The sequence below is a fragment of the Sceloporus undulatus genome, chromosome 3 (assembly GCF_019175285.1).
Source record: "Sceloporus undulatus isolate JIND9_A2432 ecotype Alabama chromosome 3, SceUnd_v1.1, whole genome shotgun sequence".
Lineage (NCBI taxonomy): Eukaryota > Metazoa > Chordata > Lepidosauria > Squamata > Phrynosomatidae > Sceloporus > Sceloporus undulatus.
In genome coordinates, this window is record NC_056524.1 from 112,801,088 (window position 1) to 112,815,452 (window position 14,365).

Genomic DNA, 14,365 nt, shown 5'->3' on the forward strand with positions numbered 1-14,365 from the left:
TCTTCCCAAATCTCCTTGCTAGCATAAAATTGAAATAGTAACCTTTTTTAAAAAAATGAATACTTGTCTGTGTGCAGAGTAGAACGGAAAGAAGCTTGAGCTTCTTGTCAGTTAAACACAGATCATTGAAACCAAGAACAGTGAAAGAGACGTTCTGCTGAGAGCCGCAGCTTCTGTTGTGCATCCTATCTATATTTCATGCAACATGAATCAGAGAATCTGGAACACTTCCTAGTGTATAAAATGATGAGAGCTACACTTTGTCAACATTTAACAAGGGCAAGTTCCTAACTGGGATTATCCTAGTTATCTTACCCATCTTTACCTTGATACTTTATAGGGGAATGTCACTTGGTAAACTGGATTCATTTTTATTTTATTTTTTATTTATTTAAAGTAATTATATCATTCAGACAAAATTATATTCTTCAGACAAAAAGGATCCCAGAGCAGCTTAACAGGTATCTACCTCACACTATATCCCTAGGGTCCTAAATCACATAATCACATAAATCACACAATAATAATAAATTGTTAATACATTTTATTTCTTACCCACCTCTCCTCAAAGTTTGAGCCTCAATAGCTGTCATTTACTTCTAGGTTAAAGAACTATATATGAATCATAGAATCATAGAATTGGAAGAGACCGCAAGGGCCATCCAGTCCAACCCCCTGCCATGCAGGAAATCTCAAAGCATCCCCGACAGATGGCCATCCAGCCTCTGCTTAAAGACCTCCAAAGAAGGAGACTCCACTACACTCCGAGGGAGTTTGTTCCACTGTCGAACAGCCCTTACTGTCAGGAAGTTCCTCCTAATGTTGAGGTGAAATCTCCTGGAGCTTGTTGTAATGGTGATTTTATCTGATGTACTCCTGCCTCAATCCATGGGGAGAGGCGAGAAATATAAATAAATAAATTTATTATTATTATTATTATTATTATTATTATTATTATATTATACCGGGTCCTGTTCTCTGGAACAGCAGAAAACAAGCTGGCTCCCTCTTCAATATGACATCCCTTCAAATGTTTAAACAGGGCTATTATATCACCTCGTAACCTTCTCTTCTTCAGGCTAAACATCACCAGCTCCCTGAGTCATTCCTCATAGGGCATGGTTTCCAGACCCTTCACCCTCCTTTGGACACGCTCCAGTTTCTCCACATCCTTTTTGAATTGTGGTGCCCAGAACTGGTTAAAGCCTTAAACTTCAAGGAAAGACTTTCTTCCAAAATCTGAGTTATCCAAAACACTGGAAGTCAGTGTGATGAGATAAGATAACTGATTGATTGATTGATTGATTGATTGAAATATTTACATCTCACCCTTTGTCCAAAGATCTCAGGCCAGCACATGGTAAAAACAATCTAACAAATTTAAAATAATTTTAAAAGGCTAATATATATATTAAATAATAAAAAATAATTTAAAAGGTCAAAATAGTTTAAAATGAATTAAAACCATGAACATAAGAGGGTTTTTGTAAAGCCAATCAGCTCCCAAAAGCTTTCATGAACAAACATGTTTTTATTTGGAGCCTAATCAACAGCAATCTTGATGCCAGATGGGCCTCCAAGTGGATGGTGTTCCACAACAGGGAGGGCTCTCTCCCATATCCTTGCATAGTATATTGCCTTGACTGATGGGACACAGACGAAGGCCTCTCCAACAGACCTTAAACTTCAGGCAGGTTCATATGTGGAGTGGTACTCCTCCATGTATCGACATCTTAACTAACAGGATATTTGGCATATACAAAGAACATAGAATCACAAACAAGGGAATTAAAAAGGTATCATATACTTTCTCGAAATGATACAGTATACTGGTGAGTTATATCTTTCAGAGCTACCAAAGATATGTAGCCAAAAGGAGTTATGTGAGTCATAAATCCATCTTTCTCTGTCTTCTTGGTAGACGATGCAGTGTGGAATCCAGGGATAATAACTTGCACAGACTCTTGATAACCTGATTTAGGAATTACTCTCTTGTACAGATACAGATTAACAGAGATTTACATGCCATTTCTATAATCTAACAGATTCTGTTCCTGACACTAGCTTTCATTCTTGAGGAAGGATATAACTCAAAGTATCTGAGTGTGAATATGCCCTCATGTGTAGTACCCACTTTCTCTAATAAGAGAAAGGCTAGCAGATGGGTACAATATCCCTGTTTCCAGAGCCGCTTCTCCCGGTTCTTTTCGGATCTGGCAGTTTTCCAGCTTGCGAAAATGGTTGGTGGAGCACTCCTCAAAGCAGGGATGGACCCGGGCTGTATTCAGGCAGCAAATAAGGCGGCAAAAACCATCTGATAATATCAGGATGCTGCCCGAATTAAGGCTTAAACTGGATAGAGGTGAACCAAATTAAAATGCCATGGGATGAGCTCTTTAATTAGTCTTTTCAGACAAAGCACAAATGATTTTATTCTCCAAGTTTCCTTTCAATTACAGCTTAGATAGACACTCGTTTGAATGAATTCATCAGTAATAAAAATCTGACTGGCAAAGATAAAATGAAAATCATTATCCTCTTTCCTCCACCCCCAGTCTATGGAACCAAAGTTTGGATTTTGACAACTTAAATTTTGACTTCCTTATTTTTGTATTTGGATGTTTTTGACACGAATGTTGATTGCTAATTCAATCTAAAATGCTTGCTCAGTTACTTCTTATGTCAAAGCTTTTGACCTGACCTAAATGTGCCTTTTGTTCCACATCCTTGCATTAAACACAGATTAGTTCTCCAATATTACTTAGTTGTTTTTTCATTCAGAAGTGACTAGGGAATCTGACTAATGATAATATTCTGAGAGCCAAACTGACTATTATTCTGGAAAATCTCCTGATGGGCTCTGTGTTGTTTCTTTCCCTGAAATGATCTGCATATCTCTGCAGCAATGGTGCTGGTGAAGGACTATTTAACCCTTTCCCTTTGTACTCTTTTCTTAATGACAGACACATCCCATGCATACTCACATACAAATGCACAGATTTTACTTTGTCCTGCTAGTCATATCTTAGATAAAAGTTACTTTAAAAAAGAATATAATAATGGCTTGCTGATGCCATACATAACTGAACAGTGATGGGATGGTACAGTTAAATGGGATTTACTCCCAGGAAATGTATGTAGTACTTACCAGACCATTCCCTTTATCTTTAAAAAATAACTCCCCCCCCCCCCAAAAAAATAGATGGATGTTTTTAGAAAATCTTTTGTCATCTACAACATCTGGATTGTTGTCATATGGATGGTGACTTGCCATTCATATAGCAAATATAGCAGATGTGGTTTTGACTTTACTGTCTACTGGAACCATCTGCCTGCCTTTAAGCAATTTTATGATATGGGTAACAGGCAGATTTTCTCTCATAATCAGAGTTTGTGTGACTTTGGTTTTTATAGCAGCTATATTCTCTGGTCATGGAATTAAGATTAGTGCATTGCAAAACAAAACGGGAAGATGTAGAACTTCACAAAATGCTAACAGAATTTACAAGAAATTTACAGATTCTTGGGAAATATTGCCACAGAGATGCCCATGTACATTTTGTCACATTAAGAAGATAGTTCTGCCTTCATAGTAGCAATGTAAACTTGGTGGAGACCTTCTTTCAAAACAATTCTCCAAATACTATTAAGCCATTTAACACACACTGGGTAATGTAGGGGGTAGCTAGGAGAAATACTTGTATGCTTACAAGTAATTGTTTTCATATAAATATCACTCTAGAGCAGTTGCTCCAGAGGTAAATGTCAAGGCTTGCTGGAAGGTGCAAATTGCAAAGATATCTGGTTTACTATATCAGGCCTTACCTGTTAATGTTTGGGTCAGGTACTTCAACATCATAGTGTATCTTAGTTGGCCATTGGCTTTCTGGCCTATGACAGGATATACAAAAAGTAAATATGCTTTTTCCTTTGTTCTGCAGCTCCGCAAATCTGTTTTCAGCATTAGGGCAAGAAACCTTCTGGAAAAGGAGACTGCAATCAATAAAATTCTTAGGTAATATTTGTGATTTAATGCTTTCTTTCATTTCATGTGCAACTAAATTTATGCTACTCAATAATAAACCATTTTGTCCAATCCAATTCTCCTTTCCCCTCTTTCTCTTCTTATTTGTGACTTTTTGTGCCCATGATGATTAGAGATATTCACTTTTGTTAATTTCAACAATTTTCTCCTCGTTGCAGGATTTAAATAAGAAAATGTTTTAAGACTATTTATTGATCAGGATTTGTTTTCATAATATAAATGCTTTGCATTTTAAAAAAACCTAGCCATGTTAGGTTATTTTTTTAAATAAAGAAAACATTATTTTCTATGTCAGAAGCTTTTCTTTGTACAGAAACGTGATTTTCAATGAGAAAGTAAGTTTCCTGTGTAAAAAATCATACTTTCTGCACACAAAAAACATTGTCAGCAGAGAAGACATTTTGTGCAATTCCTCTTCCCCACATCTTTAAGAATGGACAAATTTCGTGTTTTAAAAGTCCTAAAACGTAAAGAATCTCACTGTATCCACATTTTCTCACTGGGAAGCCCTGATGGTGGAGATGATCCATTTCATTTTTTTACACAAAAACAGAATAATAATAATAATAATAATAATAATAATAATAATAATGTTTATTTATATACCGCTTTTCCAAATTAGATCAAAGCGGTGTATTTAAAACAAACTGTAAACATAAAATCCTTGTTTAAATTTGTTTTCTTTTGTCCATAGAATTTTCTTATTCTTATGATATTATTTTTCCCCCAGGGCCTGCACTCGTCAGCGCATGCTAAGTGGTTCCTTTGAGGGACAGCCTGCGAAAGAAAGATCAATTCTGAGTGTCCAGCATCACATACGCCAAGAACGCAGGTAAGTACAGTTACCAGAAAACCTTTAAAGGAAAAAAACGTGTGTATCAAATACAGCATAGTAAATATTTGTGAGTTAAAAGTTACTTGCACGAGGGCTAAATCCCTACATTTTAATGGCAGCAACAATTTCAAAGTCATTGTCACATATTAATACAAAAAAGGCTTTTTCAACATTCCATGGCATCCAAACTATTAATGTAAAAGAGTGGAAAACGTGATTAATGTAGTAGATTAATATAGGCTGAATAACATACAAGCTGTTGATATAACCTAAAGAAAACTGTGATAAGTATTGCATAATGATAATGATATCAGTATCTCTTACCCAGATAAATGTGATAATTTCAGATCACTAAGACATGGATCCAATAGTCAACGAATCAGCAGAGGAAAATCTCTTGAAACTTTAACCCAAGATGTAAGTCTATACAGACATTATTCAGACTGTAATGTTGTTGTGTGCCTTCAAGTCATTTCCAGCATAGGGTGACTCTAAATCAAATCTATCATGGAGTTTTCTTGGCCAGTGTTGTTCAAAGGGGTATTGCCTTTTCCTCTGAGGCTGAGAGTATGTGAGTTGCTCAAAGTCACCATGGCTTGAACAGCGATTTTAACCCTGGTCTCCAGAGTCTATGCTGGTCATAATATTTAACATTAAAATAGATGCAATTTTAAAATGTGTATGATAGCACAACAAATAATAACTGCTACAATAACCATTCTGTCCATACACTATCACTATTACCTTAGTTAATTTATTTTATATTTATTTATTTGACTTCTGTGCCACCTTCCTCCCAAAAAGGGACCCAAGGCAGCTCTGATGAGTGTCAGTGTAAAACAATATTAAAGGGCATGGGTCTGTCTGTCAGAGTAATACCTCCAAGTTAATGAATCTTGTCATAGAAAGTTTGACAGATATACAAAGCAGACCCTAAGGATATGCATCTGCAGATTGTTTGGGGTTTGATGCATTACTTGATTTTAATTAATTGTGTTTATTTGAAGACTGTAATATCATCTCCAGTCACAAGATGGCAGATGTTGATAATTAACTCATGGTAACATTTGAGATCCATGCAATATGAAGCCCCCTTTTTGCAGCTCCTTTTTGCACCCTGGAAAGGTCAGATTAGGGTTGTGGCACCCTTAGGGGAGGTCTGCACCCTAATTCCTCAGGTGCATGTTAGTGTGTACCAATGTCATCAGGCATGGCTTGATCCAAACAAGGTCAGCTCTGACATCTGCATAGTTTTGTTTGGAGGGTTGGATGTATTCCAACCTATGCAATGCTGGGTACTTTTGTTAGTTCTAGAATGAACAGACTGGGACTGGTTGTGGAAAGTATTGGTCTGGAACTGAAATTGCCTGCTGAGTCAGAATTCATACTTTCAGTATGAATCAACTACTTATCAAATATGCTTACTGATGACATATGGCTCCAACAAGCCATGGGTATTGATCTTACAAAGTAAATCATGTAGTACTTCATAGCTATTTCTACAGGTTCCACAGTGGCTCCATAAGTGGTTTCATTGAAATTGTACAAGAAGATTGTAGCAACTGTCATACATTCAATGACCACCGGTGGCTTCCATATCAGTGTGATGATGAATTCACTCTAAATTGTAGTGTGAGCTTTGAAGGAGCTGTCCAATGTGTAGAACTCTCAGTCACAAAATAGGTAGCAAGCCAATCCTGCTTGTCTGGTTGGCTTCTGTGAGTATAATAAAGTCTCATGGGGTGCCCCGGATATCTGTCTTAACTGAATATAAACAAATACTTCGATAAAAGCAAATTTCAGATAAGTTAATTTGCCTAGCTGTGCTCCAAAGACCTACATTTTAAATTACTCAGCAGCAGCCATAATTTTAAAAAAATAACTCAACTAAGAGATATTTTCATAGAATGTATGATTTTTAATAAATACCATCTCATTGCAATGCACATTTTAAATCAATATAGGGACCATATGCCAATCCCTATATTTCTTTACTAATGTGTGAAGTTTCATATAGGAATTTCCATAGGAAACAAATGCATGTGTAAGTTCCCCTATGGAAGCAATTGGACATTTTTGTTCAGTGCAAATAACCATAGTTATTTCAAAATTGCAAAAGTGGGCATGTGGTGTCTTGTGCACTGGTGCAGATAGATACGCATGTGCATTATGCATGTAAACATGCAAATACATTGTGTTGTGTGTTGTGTGCAATGTAACAATTCAATAAAAAGGCTATCTTGCACAACTGCTATGTGGTTCCATGAACATATAATTATGTTCCATTTCTTCAATCTTGAGCAGGATTTCCATTTCTTGATGTCACCCTGTAGATCAAAGATGGAAATAACAATTAAGAATGCCAAATGATAATTTGCCACTGGGATAGAAGAAGTTATCTTGAAGAATTATGTGAAATCTACCCAGTGATAGATCCTTCTAAATTTAATTGGTCTCATTACTATCTCTGGATAGCCCTCCTGTACAAGCCAATGGGGTATAAAGATGCTTAGTTTTTTCATGGAATATGGCCTTACTTTCATTGTCTTTGGTCTCACAGTGAAAAGTAGGTCCCTTTTTAAAAATATATTTATTCTTCTTCCAGCATTCTAACACAGTGAGGTATAGAAATGCACAGAGAGAAGACAGTGAGATAAAAATGATCCAGGAGAAGAAAGAACAAGCAGAAATGAAAAGGTACTTTGAATGTAAATTCCCTATGGGTTTCTTATATTTAACATCTCTCCTTTGGCTTCTCCTAATTCAACAAATTTTAAGCAATCAATTAGATGGGTTTTAGCTGATCAGTCTTGCATATTTGCATAAGGTGCATATGGCTAAACATAAGATTTATGAAGCAAAAGGCATACTTTCTTTTTAGATGATGTGCACAAATATCAAAGCAAGCAGCATGTGAGAAGCATTCTTAAATGCCTGGACAGAATGAGGCAGGGTTTTATAAGTACATTTATTTCTTTGTGATGTTTACAGGCTGTCTTCCAAAGTTAATCTTTTAAGGTAGTAATTACAGTATATTTTTAAAATGATGTACTAAGTTATATCAACCCACAGACTAAAACTGTATTAATGACATTGTGACAGAAATAGCTCAATAATCTCAATAGATTCAAACAGTATAGATATTAAAAAAGCAAGCTGTGAGGAATAATAAAAATAGCATTTGTTAAATGCAGAACACTAAAGTGTTGTTAAAAGCAGCTTGGAATGGACAAAGGCCTAAAGTTAATACTACACTAGCCCTACAGCACTCTCCTTCTCTTGTGCTTGGCATAGTTTGGAAATGTGCTCTGGAGGGTTTTCTACTTCTGGAGCATGCTTTGGGGGCATATAGGACCAGGGGTGTCAGGTTGGATGTGAAATGAGACTTTTGTAATTTTAAAGCCAAACAGATTGAGAAACAGGATGAAGTGCCATAAAACTCGAAGGCTTTCATGGCCGGCATCCATAGTTTTTCGTGGGTTTTCTGGGCTATGTGGCCATGTCCTAGAAGAGTTTATTCCCGATTTTTGCCAGCATCTGTGGCTGGCATCTTCAGAGATTGGCTACATAGCCTGGAAAACCCACAAAAAACTATGCCATAAAACTCTCTGAAGCCAGGAGAAGGTACCTGTCTTCTCTTACCTCACACTTTCAGATGCAGCCATCGTCTCCTAAAACAACTCTTGCAGTGGGGAAAGAGGGAGGGCTTTACAGAGTTTTATTGTACCTCTTCCTGCTTCTCAATCTATTTCTGCTTAAAGTTACAAGCGTCCCATCCTGAATCCAACCTAGCATCCCTTATGGTGCAGTAGTAGAAAAAAAGGATTGCACCCACCCAGTTGTGTTGATGGAAATATTCTCACATCAGACATCTCCATTGGATTCTGGATTAAACCATCAAAGATATTTTTTTAAAAAAATCCAGAAGTAGCACTCTTTAAAGTATTACAAAAAGGAGATTGTTAAAACTCTTCAAAAAGACATTGTCTTCACCTGCCTAGGGAAACAGCTCAATAAACCTAGGGCTGCTACTGAATATATGATTAGTAATGCCTCTCTAAAACCTGCTGGCAAATTAATCTGGGGCATCTTTTAGTCAATTCAGGAAAAGAATAGCTGATTAGGAGATAAAATGCTGAAGCACTCATCTATGCTGATAGAAAAGAATAGGGCTGAGAACTACTGCATCTGTATCTTCTTCATACTTGTACTTAGCAATGCAAATGCAAATTGAATAATTCAGAAATGCAAAATGTCCTAGTTCAACACCAGTTACAACTGCAGTTCACAAGTATAAATTGTACCTTGATTTTCAAAGAGTGAGCAGTTACTGAATAGGAAAGGAACACTATATGCATGCTCAATATGTACATTTGTAGTTCAGATTCAACAGTATATTTTCAATTGAAGAAAAATATTTCATTTGAATTACCTCTAAGTATTTATTCATATTTTGTCTTTCTTTTGGAGAACAGGAGGTAGCTTTTCCTTTCATTGATCCCATAAAGTACTCTGTTGCTTGCCACTAGTAAGACTGTGTCTGGGGAAGTAATCTACAACAACCAAACCACAGTAGCTTGCCTAGTACTTTTATTCTAAGCCAATGTAATATATGCCATCTGCTATATGTATCCAGTCTTTACTTTACTGTTTTTGCTTAAAACTAGTCTAATTCAAGGGCCTCCACAGAGTGTGAGGTAGAGGTTTAGAAAGAAACTCAGAAATACCAATAAATTTCTGACCACCAGTAGGAGGTCACTAAATTAAGGGTGTGCTCTGACAACACTGGATGTTTAGAGGTCTCTTAATGAAATCAAAACTTGTCCTGAACATTTCTCTTGGACATAGACCTCTAACTTTGCCCTTTGCAGGAGCACTTTGGTTTTTGACAGTTTGTGGCTCTCTTTTGCAGCTTCCTATTTTAACAACAACAAAAAAAAACTCATTCACTTCTGAGCTTATTTTGCTCCTGAGTCATGGGGCCAGTGCACATGGCCAGTAAAAAGTGGCCAGAGACTACTCCGGCCACAATCAGGCCAGGACCACAGCAACTGCATGGCCTGCTTCCAAAGTGGGCTGCTGCTGCAGTCCCAGCCAGCAGGAACAGATTATATCCTCTCCTTTTTGGGTCAGCTTTCCCCCCAATTAGTGCAGCTTTTCCCCCAAAGCAGCTAGAAGCCGCCTTATTTGGCCCATGCATTTTGGGCCACGGTCATCTAGCTTAGTATGATTCCATATATTGTTGGACTGCATCTTCCACCATCCCCAACCATTGATCCTCATGGTTAGAGTTTATGGGAATTGTAGCCCAGCAGCATCTTAGAGCTGCAGGTTGGGAACCTCTAAGGTAAGTCACATATTCATGCACCAAGAGGTGTAGAGAGTTTCCTCAAAAGGTAAGATTAAGAGATTGTCAAAAGCTATGTGATGGTTATCATGTTTAATGATTATCATAGCTGAGCAGAAGTTTCTAAGGTTTCTGAATTTAAACTATTGACAGACTCTCCAACACAGCCCAATGCAGTCCACCCCAATCCTGAAATCTAAGAATGAAGAGGAGATGTTTATATGTGACTGATGTGTTCATGATTGAGTATCTTATAACTCCTTATATCATACTTAAAAGGAAAGTCCAGGAAGAAGAGTTGCGAGAAAATCACCCCTATTTTGACAAGCCTCTTTTCATAGTTGGCCGTGAACACAGATTCAGAAATTTCTGCAGAGTGGTTGTGCGAGCTCGCTTTAATGCGTAAGTAAATGAGTACTTTGTGATTGTGTACGTATATCTTGTTTTGGCTGATCATAGCACTTCATCTCTTCATTCATCATATAATATGTGTGGTCCAAACATTACTTGATCCTCGTCTCTAATCACTTTCATATTGGGCACAAGAATATTGCATATAAGAAGTACATGGATGTATTAAAAACTAGGATTAACTTGCCCTGCATGCTGTTGTCATCTGGTCATAAGGGCCTTTCTGTTATTTGTTCCCAGCATCTGCTATTCAAACTGGGGGTCGGCAAGAATTTTGTATGACCGGGTTTTTGAAATAATGTGGCAAAATGTACAAATTTCTTCATATATGGGGTAGAAAGAATTTGAATTTTTTTAAAAAAGACAATGGTGGGTTACACACCGCCATTTAGTATGCACTCTGCGCGTCCTAGGGTTAGGAAGGGGCGTGCTAGGGTTAGGAAGGTTCTTGTGGCAGTCTTATCCCACATGGATTGTCTAAGCCTTTTAAAAAGCCATCCAAGAAAGTAGCCATCTTGGGAAAGCTAGGCATGTAAGTTTATTAGTTTTACCTGTTACATAATATATGAAGAACTATTTTCTTTGGAAGTGAGGGAGCTTCTGTCAGTCAGCATTACTGGATAACCCCAAGTGATAGAATTCAAAGATCTTGGAGCACCTTTGAGACCAATTGAAAGAAATAAGTTGGCAGCATGAGCTTTCATAGACTTCAGTCTACTTCCACAGATGCTTTTGCTGGAGTGGAAGCCAGGGACAGACATATATATGCCATAGGTATGGAAGAATGTCTATTCAGATTCAAAATCCTTAGGGTATGGAAATGAAGTACCAAGTTCAGTTTTAACGATGGTCATTTGTGGACAAAGACATAGTCATTAATTATGGAAATGAGATGGCAAGACCAGTTTGGCTTTGGAAACTAGCCTGCAGATGGAGAGAACAGAAGAGTCAGGACGCTCCCCTGAGAACGGACTCAGATAGTGTTAAAATGTGTGTAAGTCCTTGGCTTCCACTCCACCAAAGGCATCTGAGGAACTAGACTGATGTCTACGAAAGCTCATGCTGCCAGCTTCTTTCTTTCAGTTAGTCTCAAAGGTGCTACAAGATCTCTCAACATACTGGATAACCCCAAGTTGTACTGTTTCCAAGGATCAAGACAAATGTGCCTTTGCCTATAATTTTATAGATTCCTGTCACATCTATCACCCACTAATTGCAAAATCTTGTGTGTGTCTACTCTGAAATAAGTCCTATACAGTTCAAGGGGGCTTATTCCCCAAAAACATACATGTAGGGTTGTTTCTGCATGTCATTTTTAAAATAATTTCCACTCTAAAACTGATCAGAACTTTTAAGGAAATCCTCTTCAGTTCAGTCATGCCATAAATAAAAGAATATGGTAGTAAAAGGATCAGAGTCATTGTCATAATTTCTGTTGATGTTATTATTTAAAACTTTATGAGCTCAGGCCCAGAGCCAGGAGTCTTTTACATAAAGTATATGTACGAAATAACTAGGGATCTAATTCTAAAAGTTGTTTTTCCTCTGTTACAGCTCGAAAACAGACCCTGTTACTGGAGCAGTGAAAAATACCAAATATCATCAACTTTAGTAAGCATGATGAAGGAGAGGAAGAGGGTTTATTCTAATAATTACAGTTTGTGTTTTTCTGTGTAGTGTTATTTCTTTTAATTTAAAAAAGTCTAGAAAATGTTCATTTGCTATATTTCAGCAGGAATAATGTTGCCATGAGTGTCTAAAACACTAAAACTATGAGATATTTTGCAGTTATTTTTCTAATCCATGCTATAAATTCAACAGTTTTCTATTTAAATTTCTGAGGCCCTCCCCTAATTAGGTTTGTTTCATTCTTTTCCAGCGATTTGTTGGGATTGGTTACTTACCTAGACTGGGTAATGATCATTGTTACTATATGCTCCTGCATTTCAATGATGTTTGAATCTCCCTTTCGAAGAGTGATGCATGCACCAACACTTCAGGTAACATGACATAAGTCAGTTGTTATACAAAATAATGTTGTTTTATAACAAGTTTATTTCTAAATATTCATTTGTCTTTCCTGTGCTTTTCAGATTGCTGAATATGTTTTTGTAATATTCATGAGTATTGAACTTAATTTGAAGATTATGGCTGATGGCTTGTTTTTCACTCCAACGGCAGTCATAAGAGACTTTGGGGGTGTCATGGATATATTTATATACCTTGTAAGTTTTTGTTCTTTATACATTTTTCTCCAATACATTTAATCTTCTATGTCAGTTGGGTTACTTTTTTTAAAAAAAAAAAGACGGGCTTAATTTGAATGAATAAGAATCAGAATCCACATTAGGAATTAAGAATATTTTTTTAAGAATGGTTTCTTTAACTTTCACCTAAGCTTCAAATTATTATTGTTGTTGTTGTTGTTGTTGTTGTTGTTATTTCTATCCCACCTCTCCAACAAAATCGAGGTGGCTTACATCAATAAAATCCATACAATACAATACAATAAATCCCACTATCCCCTCCCTCCTTAAACTAAATCAACATAATAATTACAACAGCAATAACTATAATAAATATAATTAAAACCATTAAAACAATCACAAACAGGAAACAGGACATCATGGGGTAGTCACTAGGATGATCCATATCAGTGGGGCGACTAAGCCAGTTATTCAGGGAAGGCCTGTCGAAAAAGATCCATCTTGACAGCCTTTTTATAATCGCGCCTCGGATTCACCTCATTGGCTACAATACTGCCACTGTGCAAAGTTGCGCAAAGTACTATCAAGCAGAGTATCTTTACTACTACCTTTTGTATGCAAATGTTTGACAAATTAGTATGCAAAAGTACAATTTGGTTGCACTGTTACTATGCTTTCAATTAGTTTGTTTTCCTATCAGTACTCTTTAGTAATCTCAAGCAACACATCCAAGAAGTGGAAAAGAAGCAACAAATTAGTTGGCACTTTTTCTGCTTGGTATCCCTTAGTTTCAGTCACCACTGAAATAAACTTGCACGTTATAGTCAAAGTTCCTTTTCTTATTTGGCTGTTATTCACTTGAACCTCATCCCAATTAAACTACTTTCAGTGAATATGTATATCTATGTCTGAGGTTATTTGTTTATTTAATAAGGTTAATTTTGGTCCCAAACACACTGCATAAATAATCCAGTTTGAGACCGCTTTAACTTCCCTGGCTCAGTGCTGGGGAATTCTGGGAGCTATAGTTTATTGTGGGACCAGGGATCTCTCTGACAAAGAAGGCTCAATGTCTCACAAAACTACAGTTTCCAGAGTTCCTTAGCATTCAGCCAGTGCAATTAAAGCGGTCTCAAACTGGATTGTTTTTGTGGGTTTTTCAGGCTGTGTGGCCATGTTCTAGCAGAGTTTCTTCCTGACATTTTGTCAGCATCTGTGGCTGACATATTCCACCTTCCCCTCTGTATATCTAAGCGTTATCCAAGCTCATAATGAAGTCTACAGGGCACAGCTGAGGCCAGTGATATATGTCTTTGAGTAGGCATTTAGCTTTTTACTCCTTACTTTGGTACAAGGAAAAGTAGTTCCCATCTATGTGCACGGCCAGCCCAAGACATTTTGCTGCCTGAAGAGAACAGTAAATGGTGTTTGTGAACAAACATGCACTCAGGCCAATGTTTGTTGTTCTGTGCCTTCAAATCATTTCTGACTTATGGCAACCCAAAGTTGAAACTATCACA

General features: G+C 37.0%; 1 protein-coding gene across 6 annotated transcripts in view; it reads left to right on the forward strand.

Moving 5' to 3' along the window:
- NALCN (sodium leak channel, non-selective) overlaps nucleotides 1–14,365 on the forward strand; it is a 280,042-nt gene that overhangs the window by 230,667 nt on the left and 35,010 nt on the right. For all 6 annotated transcript variants that reach the window (XM_042460454.1, XM_042460452.1, XM_042460455.1 and 3 more), the window contains 8 exons: nucleotides 3,942–4,015; nucleotides 4,776–4,877; nucleotides 5,228–5,297; nucleotides 7,486–7,577; nucleotides 10,507–10,629; nucleotides 12,193–12,249; nucleotides 12,518–12,638; nucleotides 12,732–12,863. In XM_042460454.1, the coding sequence (XP_042316388.1) occupies nucleotides 3,942–4,015; nucleotides 4,776–4,877; nucleotides 5,228–5,297; nucleotides 7,486–7,577; nucleotides 10,507–10,629; nucleotides 12,193–12,249; nucleotides 12,518–12,638; nucleotides 12,732–12,863 (771 nt within the window). The remainder of the gene's footprint in view (nucleotides 1–3,941; nucleotides 4,016–4,775; nucleotides 4,878–5,227; nucleotides 5,298–7,485; nucleotides 7,578–10,506; nucleotides 10,630–12,192; nucleotides 12,250–12,517; nucleotides 12,639–12,731; nucleotides 12,864–14,365) is intronic.